Genomic DNA, 17,831 nt, shown 5'->3' on the forward strand with positions numbered 1-17,831 from the left:
TTTCCCTCTGGTGTCTCCTCGCCCTCTGGAGTCCCATCATCACCATCTGGCATCCCTTCACTTCCCTCTGGTGTCCCTTCACCCTCTGATGTCCCCTCACTGCCCTCTGGTGCCCCCTCATCACCCTCTGATGTCCCCTCACTCTCTGGTGTCCCCCACTTCCTTCTAGTGTCTCCTCACCACCTTCTGGTGTCCCTTCACTACTCTCTGGTGTCCCCTCATTTCTCTCTGGTGTCCACTCACCGCCCTCTGGTGTCCCCTCACGGCCCTCTGATGTCCCCTCATTACTCTTGGTGTCCCCTCATCACCCTCTGGTGTCCCCTTAATACTCTCTGGTGTCCCCTCACTGCCCTCTGATGTCCCGTTACTCTCTGGTGTCCCCTCATCACCCTCTGGTGTCCCCACTGCCCTCTGATGTCTCTTCATTACTCTCTGGTGTCCCCTCATCACTCTCTGGTGTCACCTCATCACCCTCTGGTGTCCCCTCAATACTCTGTGGTGTCCCTTCCTTGCCCTCTGGTGTCCCCTCATTACTCTCTGGTGTCCATTCACCGCCCTCTGATGTCCCCTCATCACCTTCTGGTATCCCCTCATTACTCCCTGGTGTCCCCTCACTGCCCTCTGATGTCCCCTCATTACTCCCTGGTGTCCCCTCATCACTCTCTGATGTCCCCTCATTACTCCCTGATGTCCCCTCAACACCCTCTGGTGTCCCCTCACTGCCCTCTGATGTCCCCTCATCACTCCCTGGTGTCCCCTCATCACTCTCTGATGTCCCCTCATCACCCTCTGGTGTCCCCACTGCCCTCTGATGTCTCTTCATTACTCTCTGGTGTCCCCTCACTGCCCTCTGGTGTCCCCTCATCACTCTCTGGTGTCCCCTCATCACCCTCTGGTGTCCCCACTGCCCTCTGATGTCTCTTCATTACTCTCTGGTGTCCCCTCATCACCCTCTGGTGTCCCCTCATTACTCTCTGGTGTCCATTCACCGCCCTCTGATGTCCCCTCATCACCTTCTGGTATCCCCTCATTACTCCCTGGTGTCCCCTCACTGCCCTCTGATGTCCCCTCATCACCCTCTGGTGTCCCCTCATCACTCCCTGGTGTCTCCTCATCACTCCCTGGTGTCCCCTCATCACCCTCTGGTGTCTCCTCACCACCATCTGGTGTCCCCTCACTGCCCTCTGATGTCCCCTCATTACTCTCTGGTGTCCCCTCACTGCCCTCTGATGTCCCCTCATTACTCTCTGGTGTCCCCTCACTGCCCTCTGATGTCCCATTACTCCCTGGTGTCCCCTCATCGCCCTCTGGTGTCCCCTCAATACTCTCTGGTGTCCCCTCATCGTCCTCTGGTGTCCCCTCACCGCCCTCTGATGTCCCCTCTCTGGTGTCCCCTCATTACTCTGTGGTGCCCCCTCACTGCCCTCTGATGTCCCATTACTCTCTGGTGTCCCCTCATCACTCTCTGGTGTCACCTCACTGCCCTCAGGTGTCCCATTACTCTGTGGTGTCCCCTCACTGCCCTCTGATGTCCCCTCATCGCCCTCTGGTGTCCCCTGCATACTCTCTGGTGTCCCTTCACCACCCTTTGATGTCCCCTCAGTACTCTCTGGTGTCCCCTCATCACCCTCTGATGCCCCCTCACTGCCCTCTGGTGCCCCTCATTACTCTGATATCCCCTTATCACCTTCTGGTGTCCCGTCACAGCCCTCTGGTGTTCCCTCATCACTCTCTGGTGTCCCCTCATCACCCTCTGGTGTCCCTTCATCACTCCATGATGTCCATTACTCCCTGGTTTCCCCTCACTGCCCTCTGATGTCCCTTCATTACTCTCTGGTGTCCCCTCATTACCCTCTGGTGTTCCTTCATCTGCTCCATGTCCTCTACTCTTTCTACTAGCAAAGACCAGTGACTGCAGCATGGGGGTCACATCTGGGATGGACCTTGGAGGGGCAGGCATGTGGTTCCTTTGACACTCCACACAGAAGGCCCACGCAAGGCCATGTTCAACCAGTGGGGTGGACGGGGGACATGACCCTTCTGGCACAGGGTGGGCTCTGGTAGGGGGCAAGAGCCCAGGAGACTGTGTGGTTCATCCTCAGCCTCTCCTGATGCTTCCAGGGAATGTCCATTTTCATAGAAACTTAGAGACAGTGTCAACAGTAAAGAGCCCGCCACCTGCCCTGGCCTGGGGTCCCATGAGTAAGCAGCTCTACAACAGCACAGTACAGTGGGAAAACTCACCCATAAAACGCTGACCAGGGCTGGCCGCGGTGGCTTGTGCCTGTAATCCCAACACTTTGGGAGGCAGGTAGATCACAAAGTCAGGAGTTCGAGACCAGCCTGGCCAATATGGTGAAACCCTGTCTCTACTAAAAATATAAAAATTAGCCAGGCGTGGTGGCAGGCACCTGTAGTCCCAGTTACTCAGGAGGCTGAGGCAGGAGAATCTCTTGAACCCAGGAGGTGGAGGTTGCAGTGAGCCAAAACCATGCCACTGCACTCCAGCCTGGGCAACAGAGTGAGACTCCGTCTTGAGAAAAACAAAACAAACAAAAACACTGACCACACCCCTTCCTGTCCAGAAGCTGTGATACCGCAAAAACCCATCCACCTTTTTCAGGAAGGTCCCTGAGATACTCCGGATCCTCTGGCTTGGCCTGGACACAATCAGGGCATCCATGGAGCCCCAGAGGCTCTCCCTGCTCCCCCGAGCCTGGGCCAGAGAAGCCCTGGGGCCTGACATGCAGCCCCTCTAGCCAGCAAGGCCAGGCTCCCCACCTGGGCAGGAGGGAGATATGACAGCCAATCTCCTTCCCAGATGTCTATCCCCTTGGGGGTCTGAGCAGGGGTGTGGCTGCTCTCCAGTGGAGGGAGAGGCCCAGGACAACCTGACCCAGGTCACCTCTCCTCCCCTTCCCATATCCAAGGAAGGTGTGCAAGGGCCCAAAGGGTATAGGCAAGACCAAGGCCAACAGAGCTCATGGGACAGGGATGGAGACAGGACCACAATGAGGGCACAGGGAGAGTCGGCAGAGTTGCACACTGGCCTCTGAAGACCCAGCCCCCGGGCTCCAAGGTGACCAGATCTCAGATAGCATTTCTGTTCCATGGTGTAGTGCAGGCTGCTTGAGGAAAACACCTGCAGCACAGCTGGTGAGGAGAAGGGGGGGAGGGGGACGGGAGCGGGGGCAGTGCGGGGCACAGCCAGTGACCTTGAAGGATTCAGTGCACAGGGTGTCAAGACCAAGGTGCTCCCAAACACACGCCTGCTGCCCACGAAAGGCCTCAGAACGCTCGCTCCTGCCCCACATCCACGCTGCAATCAAGTCCTTCCTGTGGCACAGGAGCCTGCTGCCTCCTCCACCTCCACCTGAGTCCCAGGTGCCGCAGGGCAGACGGGACCCAGGGACAGAGACCAGAGCAGACACCCCTCCTGGCACCGATGGCTTTCACCCAACTGGATCAGAAACATGCTTGGCAACCAGAGATTAAATTATTCACATTGCAGTAAACTTTTTAAGGTCTCTGAGAGTTACAATAGGAACATCATGTGCAAAACTGACAGCTGTCCAAGGGCCCAGCCGACAGGACTGGCTCTCCCTGCCAGCTCGACCAGGCCCTCCCCGAGCGGGGACACGCTGCAGGGCTTGGCTGAGCCCTGGTGGACAAGGCAGAGCCTTCCACCCCGCACTGGGGCTCGTGTCCCTCGGCAGCTCCCTGCTCCTTCACAGTAGAGGACCTGGGCCACCCAGGGCCACCTGCGCCTGGAGCCTCTCCCTGGCCCCAACCAAGGGCTGACACGCAGGTCTGGGCAGCTCCTTCTGGGAAGGCCTACGATGACTGTGCAGAAGGTGTGGGTGCCCCCCGATCCACTGCCCATCATGCTGAGTCCTGGTCCATGCTGCAGCCCAGCGCCTCAATGTCGCTGCTGATGTCTGAGATCATGCGGTCCCACTCATCCCCCTCTGAGGGCGCTGACCGGTCATCAGAGCTGCCCGTGGCCCTGTTCCCGTTGGTGGTGGAACTGGATGTGGTGCTCAGGGCCCGCCGGTGCCTGCCAAAGCTGTCGGTGATGATGCCGCGGCCATCCTTCACGCCAATGGTCTCCAGGAAGTTCTCGAAGTGCTGACTGTCCTTCTCAGGGATGAAGGGCCTCAGACCTGCAGACACACAACACCCAGCATGGCACCTCCTGTTCGGCTCAACCCACTCAGCTCTTCTCTCAGGGCTCAAAGCCCCCTGACAGGGCCACAGCTGCCCCTGGTGCATGGCCTTGGGGACCCTGATGCCATGCTCACTGCATCTAGCATCCTGGTTGAAATCATGCTTCCTGGGGCCAGACAGTTTGGCTAAAACCTCAACTCTGACAGGCACTGCTGCTGGCCCTGACAGCTTACTGCCTCTGCCACAGGCACACTCCATGGCCTACAGGCACCAGCACAGGCCAAGAACCTGTGGTCTCCTCTCATTCTCTAACAGTCCTCACAAAGTCCTCATTTTACAGTGGGGAAAGCTGAGGCCCAGAGCAGTCCTCAAAGCCGCCTGCTGGCACCCAGCAACAAGGGTGCGGTTCTCGGAGGCAGGCCTCATGCCAAAGTCCACTGTTTCCCTGCCATGGCCTGGGTGGCTGCCCCAACTCAGAGGGCTGCCTTCTTATGCGGGAAGCCTAGTGTGTCTCTCAGAATCTCCACTCCCTGCTGTGGAGGGACAGACAGAGTCCCACGCCAGGAGGCGACACAGGACGCAGCACAGAAGGGGTGGGCACTGCTTAGACAGAACCTGTTGTACAGACAGGCTGCCCCAGCCTCCAGCCCTTCACGCTTCTAAGAGCAGGGAGCCCTGGGTAGGCAGTCCATGCCTGCCACTGCCAGATCGGTACAATGGTAACAAACCCACCTTCCTTGGTTTGCGGGAAGAACAGGCCCAGGACCCAGAAGCCTTCAAATGGCTACCAGCAACAAACTACTGCCAACTTGCTGTGTTCTAATTGTCGGCAGAGGGAACCCACAGCTAAGTCACCGTCCCTGAGAGGTGTGGGGCCAACATCCAACTCTGCTGCTCAGACCACACAGCCCTCTAGCTGCACTGACCTAATGTGCTGAGCTTTTTGGGGGGTCTTGGCAAACGCTGGTCCTTCCGCCTTGAAGTCCCACACATTCACCAAAACCCATGCCTCCCTGGCTCCTCCTGCACTCTTCTCCTAAATCTCAGGGTTGTGTTCACTCCCAGCCCTGCTCCTGGGAGATCTCCGCTGCTTCCTGGCAGGACCCACCCAGCTCAGCCTGAGTTCCCAGGAGAATGAAGGCCTGTCGGTGGGCCCCCAACAGTCCCTGGGAAAAGCCCTTCTGATTAATCACAGCAGATTCCCCGATCTCTGGACTGTGCTCTCATGACCATCTCTGGTTCAAATCTCCCATCCCTGATGAAGCCCCTGCTGTACCCACTGAGGGGTCCGTGTGCACATTCCCAGGAGGGATCAGCCTCCCCAAGCCAGGTCTGGACAAGCCACTCTCTTTCCGGGGCCCACTCACCAAGCAGCAGGAACTTGCGGCTGTCCCCGTAGAGCTGCCGCAGGTTGATGCAGAACTCGTGGATAGAGGCCCCATTGCGGTACTCGTGTAGCAGCGCTGCAAATTGCTGGATCTCCTGCGACGACAGCTTGGTGCGCAGCTGCAAGAGAGCAGAGCCAGGTGCAGGGCTGGGCACAGTGGGCAAGAGTCGGCAGTCGGGCCCACCCTGCGACAGCCACTAACCCCAGCCAGAGCACCAGCTGTCTCTGGCTTCACCTCTGCACAGGCTGGGGCATCAGAATGCCCACAATGTGTCCGCATACTATCAGGCTTGGCACGGGGCTCACCCAGAAGAGACCAAGGCACCCGGGCAGCTCCACTCTCCTGAGCTGGAACACAGAGTGCATGGGAGGGACAGGAGCCAGCAGGGCAGGGTGGAAGTTAGCAACCTGGTACCAGGCCAATGCCTGTGCCCTCAGGCTACACACAGGCAGATTAGGAAGACTTGAGTTTTCTATGACAGAACTATATAAGATGGGAAGGATAAAAGTGTCTGGCCATGTAGCCTTGCAGAGGCCACTGTTCCCTCCCCTCCCCCAGGACCCAAGCACAGGCCCGAAGTCCAGTCCTGATGGCCACAGCACCCCCAACTCAGCCCTACTGACTCATGCTCTCCTAGACTATCCCCGGGAAAAGGCAATGATGTCAGCAAAATTGACCAACAGTGCTAGGCACTGCTCCTCCTCCTCCTCCTCCTCCCCTTCCCCACATCCTCCCTAGGGCACCCCTTCCCTCAAGCAACCCAGCGCCCCTGTGGCAGAGGCCTACCGTCAGCATGTAGTCCTGCAGCAGCTCAGTGGCGCTGGCGCTCAGCTCACTCTCACTGATGGTCTTGCCGTGGGGTGACGCACCACCCACATCCACGGACTCAGGGAAGCAGCTGCGGAAGAATGTGGTATGTGAGTGGGTGGCTTCCCTGACCCTCCATCCCACACACGTTTCAGGAAACTTAGTCCATGCTGTGTGTGTGGGTCACTGTCCCTGAACAGAGGAATGTAAGTGATGATGATGATAACAGGAGAGCTGGCCGAGCGTGCAAGGTGGTCAGCTTGGCCTGGTCCTGGGGCTCCCCGGGGGTGTGGCTCTGAGGTGGGCTCTGAGTGAAGGGAGGGAGTACATAGGTCAAGGTGGTGGGCAGCATTGTTGGGAGGGGGAAGCGAAAGGCTCGGAGGGAGGAGCCGGGGTTGTGGGGTGGCAGGAATGGAGAGCACCAGTGGGCTGAAGTACTACAGAGGCCCAGGCAGTGGCAGATATGGGCTGGAAGGCCAGCGCCTCGGCAGACTTGGGTAGGGGAACAGCTCCATCCAACATGCCTATTACAAGTTCACTCTTGGGAAGCCATGGGAAGGTGGGCAGGGAGAGACCAGAGGGACAGCAAGGGCTCTAGAAGTCTACGAGGAGAGGGCGGCGAGTCAGGCCTCAACCATTCACTAAGCTGGGGACAGTGGGTCTGGGGATGGCTTAGCGAGGTGGGGCTGAGATGGGGGCACCGACTGGCTGCAGCCTGGACAACACTGGGCAATGCACTTGGTGCGTGTCCCACCGCACGGCTTGGTGGCATGTGCACTCACAAAGTGCTGGCTTCCACCTCGTAGGTCTCCTTAATGTCCACTTTTGTAGAAGAGTCATCTGTAAGGAAGATGCAGAAAACTAAGATGACTTTCGGGGACATGGTGGGGAGGCATTTTGAGTCCAGCCCACTGCTGTATTTACAGGAGACAGCGGCAGCCCTGGCCTTCAGGGACCCTGCTGTCCTTCAGCAAGCTGCCCACACTCTGGAATGTGCTGTGTGCCTCAGGGCAGGGCTCCCCAGACTTAAGCCCACATACACCCCTCCTGGGGATCCTGGCAAATGCAAATCCTGCTGCAGGCTGGGCTGAAGTTCACATTCACCCATGGCCAGAGTCAACAAAAGCTGTTTTTGAGGTATCACTCATGTGCCACGCAGGGTTACTGGGGCTTTGTCTCCTTTAACCCAGGCACATATCACCCCTATCTTCACTTGCAGATGAGGAAGTAAGTCAAAGAGATTACACAACTTGGCCCAGGTCATGCAGCAGCAACCACAGTCAGAGCCGGGCAGTCTGACTCCCCACCTGAACCCAGCGAAGCCACAGGATTCCTGAGACCCTCAGACCAGCAAAGGGTCTAACACTGAGCAGCTACATTCAACAAATGACATTAGGTCTGCGTGACACAGACTGTAATTTGCTATTCTAAACCTGAGGAAGGCACATTTCCACACCAGCGCAGGCAGTGAGTGAAAGCTTTGTGAGTGAGGCAGGTGAGTGTTGCGGAGAGGGTAAGATTTTAAATGGGAGCAGAGGGAGAGGCTGGGAGATAAAAGGGACATTTCTGGCACTAGGAACAAGGTAAGTATGGAGAGCAGAATAATGACCCCCCAAAGATGTCCACATCCTAATCCCTGGAATTGGTGAATATGTTAACAATTTCAAAGGGGAGTAAAGGATGCTAATCAGCTGACCTTGAAATAGGGAGATGACCCTGGAGAATTTGGGTGGGCTCAATGTGATTGCAAGAGTCCTGAAATGCAGAGGAAGCTGAGAGTCAAAGGAAGATGTGACTGTGGAAGATGTCACGTGGCTGGCTGTGAAGACAGAGGAAGGGCCATGAGCCAAAGCATGCAGCCGCCTCTAGGAGCTGGAAAGACAAGGAAATGGCTTCTTCTCTGGAGCCTCCAGAAGGAACCAGCCCTGTGGACACCTCAACTTTAGCCCAGTGGAACCCACATTGGACTCTTAATGTATAGAATTATAAGAGAATATATTTCTGCTGTTTATGCTGCTATGTTTTGGCATAGCTGGAGTAGAGAGAACACAGCAAGCAAAACTCCAAGGCAGAAATAAGCAGAGAATGCATGCATGTGCGTATGGGTGTGCATAACGTGTGCACATCTGTGTGTGGATCCCAGGGGGAGGTCTTGGGAAAGGCTGGCAGGGGAAGAAGCCCACTTCAGCAGCCCTCAGTAGTGGTGTTACATGATGTGTTTATTTTGTGAAAATTCATTCAACTGTACATGTATGACTTGTGTACTTCTCAGTAAAAAAAATTATTAAAGAAAAAAAAGGCCCTTTGGGAATTTTAAAGTACAAGGGCCAAACCAATCACACTGAAACTGAATGGCAGTTTGATAAATCGTCTGCTACTCATATGGTACATTCCTCTGGATATACTGTTGACTTCTAAGCCTCTACTTCCCCATCTCTAAAATGGGGATGAAGACTGCACCTAACTCACTAGGTCACTGAGGACTAAATGAGATGGAGAGCATGCCTGAGAGCTCAGCAGCTGTCCTCTCTGCAGCTGCTGGGCCAACACAGGGCGTAACATGCCCCAAAGGGCTCTGGCACCAGCAGCAGGAAAGGGAGGGAGGAGGCACTGAGGAGCAGCCCTCACACCGGCACAGGCTTCCCCAGGGTTCTCCACCATTTACTCTCTTCACTGAGATGTGTGTTACTGGGAAAAGGGTAGAGGGCTGGTACTTATCTCCATAAAAAGAAGAAATTGCACTCAACAAGCCACACTGTTTCCAACAGCTTTTGTTTTTGTTTTTTTTTTCTTTTTTTTTTTTTTGGTATTTTTAGTAGAGACAGGGTTTCTCCATGTTGGTCAGGCTGGTCTCGAACTCCCAACCTCAGGTGATCTGCCCGCCTCAGCCTCCCAAAGTGCTGGGATTACAGGCGTGAGCCACCACACCCGGCCTCCAACAGCTTTTTATGCATCTGATTTATGTAAACCATTAATCCTCAATAAGTAATACATCTGAAAAACAGATGATGTTTTTAAAGATTTAACTCAAGTGAGCTTGCTGATGAAGTGTTTTCAATGGACTAACAGACTCCTGAAAATGCTGTGTGGGTCATGCAGGAGGAGGCAGCTCTGGGGTGCGTTCGATTCTTCCCCATCTGCCACTGCTCCACCACTACCAGCTGACCTCCCAGGGCAGCCTGAGCAGCTTCCCATGGGTCTGGCCATGGTCCTGGAAGGAGTTTCACATTAAGAGCAGCCATGGTCTGGGCATACCGAAAAGGAGGCTCCCCAGATCCACTCTCAGCCTCCCCAATTCCATCACAGGCCCTAATGCTAGCAGCCTTCTCCAGGCTCTTTGTTCTGACTTAAATTAAGTGACTTTAGCCACAAGTGGTTCCAAAAAAGTGTTCGAAGACCCCAAATGTATTCCAGGAAGCCATCGTGCTGACCTGGTGCAACTCGCTCAAGGACAGGTGACATTTCTGCCTTGATGAAACCCTATGGGCTAATGTGAACAGCAAAGTCTGGGAACAAAAGGCCACCATGTCACGGCAGTAACTGCGCTATTCCAGGGGTAACTCATGGAGAGCTGGGGGCCGCTGCAGTAGCCCCTCCTGTCCCTGCTCCCACCCGCTGCCCACTCTCACTCAACATACCGCTGTGCAGGGACAGGTGGTGGGTGGGGGTGGAGGCCCCATCAAATATCGCTCTGTCCAGAAAGTCGATGGTGGACTCCGTGTAAACAACCTGGAAGACCTGGCCTAGCAGACAGCAAAGCTCCTCGGCAGCAACCTGCAGGAGGGGACAGCAGCTGCTCAGTCAGTCTGGCTGGAGACTGTGCCTTCCCAAGCAGCTTCCAGGATACCTGGGGCAGCCCAGATGCTCAATCAACATGAATGAAGAGCGGATGCCAGAATGTGTCCCTCTACCTTTCACTGACCCAAAGGGGTGTCAAAAGGGAGACCTAGCCAACTGCCCCAGGACTCCATCTAGGACTGCCACATGGCCCAGGGGTGGTTTTGCAAGTGTGAGAGGACTGTGCAGGGCACAAGTGTTAGCTGCCAGCCCTACGTCCTCTTTCCATTAACCTGACCTGTCAACACCCTCACAACCCTATCCCAGCCCAGGAAACAGGTGAGAGGAGATACCATCAGTATCACAGCCCACCTGGAGGCGTTTCTAACAGCTATAAAACAGTTTTATGACAGTGTGCTGTCTAAAGCAGAGGCTCTCAACTGGGGCAATTTTTGTACCCCTCCCAGGGGACATGTAGCAATATCTGGAGATACTTTCAGCTGTCACAAGGGGAGAAGCTGGGATGCTGCTCAACACCCCACAATGCACAGGGCAGCCTCCCACAGTGGAAAATTATTGGGCTAAAAATGACAGTAGCATCAACACTGAGAAATGCTCATTACAGGATATTTAAGGTGGGTGGTCACTAGTATCCATTTTACAGATATGGAAATTAAACAGAAAGGTGTTAAGTGACTGCCAAGGCCCCACAGCTATTGGGTGGCTGAGGGGGCCCCAAACCCTAGCCTACAAGGGCCCGGCCCTTGGCTCTTCCAGGTGGTGAGTAATCTATAAGCACAGTCCTGAACACCAGGCAGGTCTAGGATGCAGCTCCCAGGCAGGTGACTGCCGCTGCCCGCCCATCAGCGTGGGGGCACCTTGAAGAATGATAAGCAAAAAGCTCAGTAGCCAGGTGGTCTCAGAGAAGGTGCTGGGGCTTGGAGACAGAAGGGTCGGAAGGCACAGGGGCGGGAACCGTTAGGGAGCCTGGGCCTGGGGCAGGACCTGGGATGCAGCCATGGGTAGAGGAGCTGTGGGCAGGGCCAGGATGGGGGCAATGCCTGGGGCAGGGGTGAGCAGAGAGGTGGGGCTGGGCGGAGACTAGGGTGAGGCGGGGACAGGCAATGGCAGAGGAAGTAGCTGGGTCCAGGGCAGTACCCAGCACTGTGCTGGGTATGGCCAGGGTGGGGCCACAGGCGGAGCTGGCCATGAGCAGGGTTTGGGAGGAGCCAGGAACAGGACTCGGTTCTGAGTGAGTGGGGCGAGAAAGTCTCACCTTGCTCTCTGCAGCCAGGATGACCAGGCAGCATGCCTCCACGGGCCCAACTGCACTCTCCGACAGGGAGCCTGCACTGAGACCTCTGGAACTTTCCGCACACAGACTCTGGCTGGGGGAGATCCCTGGGTCCTGGGCTAAGAAGTCAATACCATCTCAGGTTAGTGCAGTGAAAGGGCAGGCATGGGGGCACTGGAGGCAACAGCTGAGGCCACTATGGAAACAGGCTGAGAGGACCTTTACCTGGCTCAGGCACCCATAGAACAACCCGGGTGAAGGGCCTGCACCAGACGCACCTTGCTTCTCTAAAGAAGGGTGGGAACACACGACCCCTGAGCACCAGGGCACCAGAGCTGCACATCATCCTGTAGTTTCACATGCTTCAAGTTCATATACAGCAGACCACATACACAACTCTGAGAACAGTCACCTCCAGGAGGTTTCCATGTGTTCTGAGGGAGTTCCCTTCTTACAGATGGGTAAACGGAGGCAGGGTAAGTGAAAGGCCAGGCCTGAGGGTGTGTGAGCTGCACTGTCCACGTGGCAATCTAGATGGTCAGACGCCAGTGCCCTCGTTTCTAACATCCTACCCATCGCCTCCCTAGACAAATGAGGATCTCTTGAAATACATGGAGTAACTCAGTGGTTTTCCTGATAGCAGGAGGGAGGACCACCCCCAGGAAGCAGGGCTCTTACCATCAGTTCGGACCACCCTGGGAGGACTTCAGGACTGAAAACAAAACCTAGAAGTGCCATTAGTGCCAGGGTGTCGGAGGGCAGGCCAGCCTCAGGAGGGAGAGGAAGGCTGTCCCAGGCCAGGTACAAGGTAGGCGCATGCACAGAGACACGGGCTCCATAAGGGACTGTACCTCAAACCCCACAGTGAGACTCCTGGGGCTGCTCTGTCCCTGTGGTAGCCACTGGCCACAGGACTACTGAGTATGCAAAATGTGATGAGTCCACATTGAAACGTGTGAGTGCAAACTATACACAGGGTTTCAGAGGTAGACAAAGAAAGAATGCTATGTAGCTCAACAATTTTTATATTGATTATATACTGATGTGATAATGTTTTGGGTACAGAGGGCTAAATAAAATATATTATTGAAAATAATTGGCCAGGCGCGATGGCTCATGGCTGTAATCCCAGCACTTTGGGAGGCCGAGGCGGGTGGATCGCCTGAGGTCAGAAGTTCAAGACCAGCCTGGCCAACATGGTGAAACCCCATCTCTACTAAAAATACAAAAAATTAGCTGGACGTGGTGGCGGGAGCCTGTAGTCCCAGTTACTCGGGAGGCTGAGGCAGGAGAATGGCGTGAACCCGGGAGGTGGAGCTTGCAGTGAGCCGAGACCGCACCACTGCACTCCAGCCAGGGTGACAGAGCAAAACTCCGTCTCAAAAAAAAAAAAAAATTCACTTGTTTCCTTTTACTTTTTTTCTTTTTTTGGTATGAGTTTGGTAAGAAATCTCTACCTTTTAAACATTTTTTAAATGTTGGCTCCCTGGTGTGTACCTGTGGCAGTTCTCAAAGCAGCAGGGTGGGCAGCCTAAGGATGCAGGCAGCAAGTTGTATGCCTCTCCTGTATCATCCAGGAAGTGCTACCGTGGGTGCACGGGTGACCCTACCTCATCTGGCACCAACTCAAGTCACCGCCCTCCAAGCAGTTCCTGCCACATGGACCCTATTGCAGCTAACCTGGCCCCTAACTTCCCCGTTCCTGTGCTATCCCAAATACCAGGGTACTTTTGGTCCAAAGAGACACAGAGACTTGCTTGCACATAGCGGGCACTAAGTAAACGTTAGCTATTCACCTGCTGGTCTCTTATGTTGAGAACTCTGGATTCCTAATCCTAAACACAGCATGGCGGCTCAGTGCAGTGGCTCATGCCCGTAGTCCCAACACTTTGGGAGGCTAAGACGGGAGGATTACTTGAGGCCAGGAGTTCAAGACCAGCCTGGGCAACAGTGAGAGACCTCATCCTTAACAAAAAAAGTTAAAATATTTTAAAAATTACAAAATAAACACAGCATGCCTCATGTAACACAGGAGACACAAAACTGCTCCAGTGCATCTGCAAAAACAAAAAAGATGGCCCCCAGGACCCAGGGATTCACTCTCTTCCTTTAAACCAAAAGTTCTCTCAAAGACCAGAGGTCCTGTTTTTCATCTATTTTTTGGAAAGTTTCTCACTATGGCGCTCATTCTCTCTCCATTTAAAAAAATCTGTTATCCATTTCCTTTAGCAATGTGTTCTAATAATTAAAGCTGAGAAACTGTCATGCAGCAGAAGAATTAAAGGGGGGGCCTATCTCTCCTCCCTACCAGCTTGAAATACCTGCAGGAAGCCAGTCAGAAACCAGTCTCCTCACTCCTTGTCCCTAAGGATGGCCCAGGCCTAAGGCCTCCTGCAGGGTCCAAAGGTAGAAAAACAGGAGGGTCACCATGGTGTTGGACAGTATGGCTAGAAGTAGCCACCAAGCCAGCCTTCTCAGCCAGACAGGGTGAGTAACGTACATGTGTATAGGTGTGGTGTGTGCCTGTGTTGGGGAGGATGTACGCAAGTCTAAGCTACTGCTACACAGAGAACAAAGCAGAGCAACAGTCATCTTCATAAACCCCGCCAGTGTTCCCTGTGTAGTCTGTGACCACAGCAACTCCAAGCATCTAGACTCACAGGCTTTCTGTGGACGGATCTCAAGAGCGCACTCAAGCTGGCAGCTTCATGGCTCAAGGGGTCAATAATGAACACACTCGCCAGATTCTCAATGAACTACTGACCTTAAACGGAACAACAACTTCCCCTCTCTGCTACCTCAAACACAGTGTGTGGTCTAAGCAGACCCACTGTGACCTCTTCACACCCTGCCACTGGACCTTGGGAAATGAAAGGCTTTGGGATCAACCCAGTCACCAGCAGAGATCCAAGGAACCCAGGATACTGTCCCTACCGCAACGCCAGCTTTAAAACTCAGGACTGGGAGGGGCAAAATACAGGGAGGGTGAACCATGGTCTCTCCCCTCATCCTCAGTGGCATGAATGCCTGGGCTGGAAGCCACTGGAAATTAATAGGCAGCTTGGGATAGGGTCCAGTGAGGCATCACTGTACTCACCACAGCCAAAAATAACATTCTGCCCAATTCTATCCCATTGTGAAAGCAGCAGGCAGCAAGGACACACAAAGAGTAACCTCTACGACCAAGAACTCCTGCGAGGTCTGGGTCTCATCTTTGCTGTCCCTGCTTTAAGGACACTGTGCAGAGCTCAAAATGTCAGTCAAGCTGAGGTGAGGTCCCTACCCACTGCGTTCTCTCTAGGATCCACCACACCTAGGCAGAGAGGCAACTCCAGTGTACCCAGTGGGAGTCAATAGGAGCCCCGCCGGGCAGAGGAACAGGATACCAGTCCTAAATATTGTATCCCAGTATTGTTGAGTCCCCAAAGGCTCTTAGTGTGCCAGTGACTCCCAGTGTCTGGTAACTGATCTCAAGCCCTCTTCTGGCTGATCTCAGAGACAGGAAAGCCAACTATTGGTCATGACAAACAGCAGCACCCAACACAAAGCTGCAAAAACTGTCTCCAGAAGTTCATAAAATTCACACATGCACTCCTTAGGACAAGGACCCTCCTGACCCCTGACCTCCTGTACCTGTCTTCAGGACCACCAGGTGCGCGGCGTCATCCCGAACATAGGAGACGGCGGCGATGTCATGGATGGGCACCCTGAGGATGATATCCTCCCCGTCCCTCCAGGCCAGCTTGACGTTGTATGCAGACAGGCTGAGCACAGCATCGTGCTCCTGAGTCAAGTGTCCCGGAAGCTGGTGGGCTCTCTGGAAAGAACCACAGGGCGTCAGAAATGCAGACTCAGCTGTCAACCGGCATGGGGCTCTTCTCCTGAGAATATTGTGCTGGCCGATGTCATACATGTGACAAATGCTGAGTGAATAAGGTCAGTGTTATTCCCCTCAGAACAGTGCTTATTCCAGGGACACCAATGTGTTCAAACCATTTGGGAGATTCTTCTGGAACTGCCTTCAGATTCGGACTTACGGCACGTGGTTTGAAATATCTTGAAAATGTAAATTCTGGAAACAGCCCAAAATCACATGGAGCAAGTCTCGAGAATCAAGTTAATGTCCATACTAAGGAATAGTCTTTATGGCCAAGAGCCAAGTGTACCCATAATGTGATGAGACTGGCTCATTCCTCACAGCCACGAGGCCAAGTGTACAGGGACCAAGGGCTGGTGGGGGCTGAGGGCTAGTGCACAGGGTTAAGAGGATAGGGTTACCTTTGCATTGTCTATGAAATGCAGGATTTCAGTCCTACTGGAGGGATTCAGGTATCCTGGTATGGACGTTAACTGACCTAAATACTGAAAGAAAGTGAAGAAAAAAAATGCCATGAGAAATGGGAGCTGAGCCAACACCACCATCACTACCGCCGAGAGCACAAACCAAGTGCTTCATACTCAAGCCACCAGGCCCATGGGTCTCCAATCTGGCTCGCGTGGAGGGCCAACTCTAGGAAGAGAGTCCTGGGTTCTTACAGAAATCTCTACTGGCTGAGGACAGTGCTGCCCCATCTCCTACTATTCTACAGTGAAGGTCATCATCAAAAGTCCTGCAATGGACATCCCAAACTACTAGTACCAAAACTACTAGTTTTGGTAGAATCCGTATTCTAAAACAGGGATGGCCAGTGTTTTCTAGTCACTGCTGGGGAAACTGAAAACAATGACACCATGCACAACTTCACTAAAAAATAAACTTACTCAATTGCAAAGGTCAACACAGCTGAGAAATGAGCATAAATAGAAAAATGAAGTGCTATGGTTTCAAAGTGTCCCCCAAAAAGCATGTGCTGGAAACTTAGTCCCCAAATGCAACAGTGTTAAGGGTGGGGCCTTTAAGAGGTGATTAGGCTGGGTGCGGTGGCTTAGGCCTGTAATCCCAGCACTTTGGGAGGCCAAGGCGGGTGGATCACCTGAGGTCGGGAGTTCGAGACCAGCCTGACCAACATGGGGAAACCCTGCCTCTACTAAAAATACAAAATTAGCTGGACGTGGTGGATCATGCCTATAATCCTAGCTACTCGGGAGGCTGAGGCAGGAGAATTGTTTGAACCCGGGAGGCGGAGGTTGCAGTGAGCCGACACTGCACCATTACACTCCAGCCTGGGCAACAAGAGCAAAACTCCGTCTCAAAAAAAAAAAAAAAAAAAAAAAGAGCTGATTAGGCAACAAGAGCTCTGCCCTTGTGAGCAGATTAATGCTGTTATCCTGGGAGGGGGTTTGTTATCTCAGGAGCAGGTTCCTGATAAAAGGATGAATTTGACCCCCTTCCCTCTCCTGCCCTTCCACCTTTCGCCCTGGGATAACATAAGATGCAGATGCAGCCCCTCACCAGCTGTGCCCTTCAACGTTAAACCTCCTAGCCCCCAGAACTAAACGATTTTTTTTTCTTTTTTTTTTTGAGACAGGGTCTCACTCTGTAACACAGGCTGGGGTGAAGAGGCATGATCTTGGCTCACTGCAACCTCCGCCTCCCAGGCTCAAAGCAATTGTCCCACCTTAGCCTCCTGAGTAGCTGGGACTACAGGGGTGTGCCGCCACACCTGGCTAATTTTTGTAGAGATAGGGTTTTGCCATGTAGCCCAGGCTGGTCTTGAACTCTTAGACTTAAGCAATCTGCTCACCGCAGCCTCCCAAAGTGCTGGGATTACAGGTGTGAGGCACCATGCCCAGCCTAGAAATTTCTATTCATTATAAATTTCCCAGTCTGTGGTATTTGTTATAGCAGCACAAAACAGACTAAAACATTTAGTAAACAGGTTTTTTTGGTCACACATGGCTGTGAGGCACTTAGCTTAGCAAACCTCCATGACACAGGGCCTCAGGTGCAGAAGGCGGTGGGCAGCAGCACTGTACCTGCTGTGCTCCTGCCTGCATCTTACCAACCACCATAACCTTTTTAATGTTTCTGTTTTTTAAAATGGGTTGCCAATTCTTCCCAAGAACAGGCTTCTTGCACTCAACATTTTTCAGTTGCTCATTACTTCACACAGTTAAGTTCTCTATTAAAAAAGAATGAAATGGGACTTTCCAATTTCTTGTCCAGCTTGTAAAGGGCTCAGAAGTCATCACTCCCATCCTCACAACAAGAAAGCTGGCAAACTTACAATCAATGACTGTTCTTAGATCCATCAGATAATTGAGGTCACATGAAAAAACAATAACCCCAAAGATGGAGAGACAGATATGCAATGCTAAGAATCACAGCTCATTACGCAGCAGAAACCTTAGAGCCAGCACCAGCGGAGAGGAAAGGGGAACTGATAAATGACAGAGACTGCGCATGGACCAGTATGAGACAAAAACTCCAGGGGAACAGTCACTGGGGAGGTCCCCAT

General features: G+C 53.5%; 1 protein-coding gene and 1 pseudogene across 9 annotated transcripts in view; one reads left to right on the top strand and one right to left on the bottom strand.

The window, feature by feature from the left end:
* Positions 1-96: 96 nt before the first annotated feature.
* Positions 97-1,778, top strand: LOC100430429 (uncharacterized; annotated as a pseudogene).
* Positions 1,779-3,491: 1,713 nt separating this feature from the next.
* The window catches only part of CCM2 (CCM2 scaffold protein), a 75,263-nt gene continuing 60,923 nt past the window's right edge, over positions 3,492-17,831 (bottom strand). For 7 of the 9 annotated variants that reach the window (XM_015133545.3, XM_015133541.3, XM_077994995.1 and 4 more), the window contains 8 exon segments: positions 15,712-15,795; positions 15,067-15,250; positions 11,416-11,552; positions 10,001-10,136; positions 7,145-7,202; positions 6,342-6,453; positions 5,535-5,673; positions 3,492-4,163 (listed from right to left, as the gene is read on the bottom strand). In XM_015133545.3, coding sequence (XP_014989031.1) covers positions 3,883-4,163; positions 5,535-5,673; positions 6,342-6,453; positions 7,145-7,202; positions 10,001-10,136; positions 11,416-11,552; positions 15,067-15,250; positions 15,712-15,795 — 1,131 coding nt within the window. In that variant the 3' untranslated portion in view covers positions 3,492-3,882. 9 annotated transcript variants of the gene reach the window in all.

The sequence above is a fragment of the Macaca mulatta genome, chromosome 3 (genome assembly GCF_049350105.2).
Source record: "Macaca mulatta isolate MMU2019108-1 chromosome 3, T2T-MMU8v2.0, whole genome shotgun sequence".
NCBI classification, from domain to species: Eukaryota; Metazoa; Chordata; class Mammalia; order Primates; family Cercopithecidae; genus Macaca; species Macaca mulatta.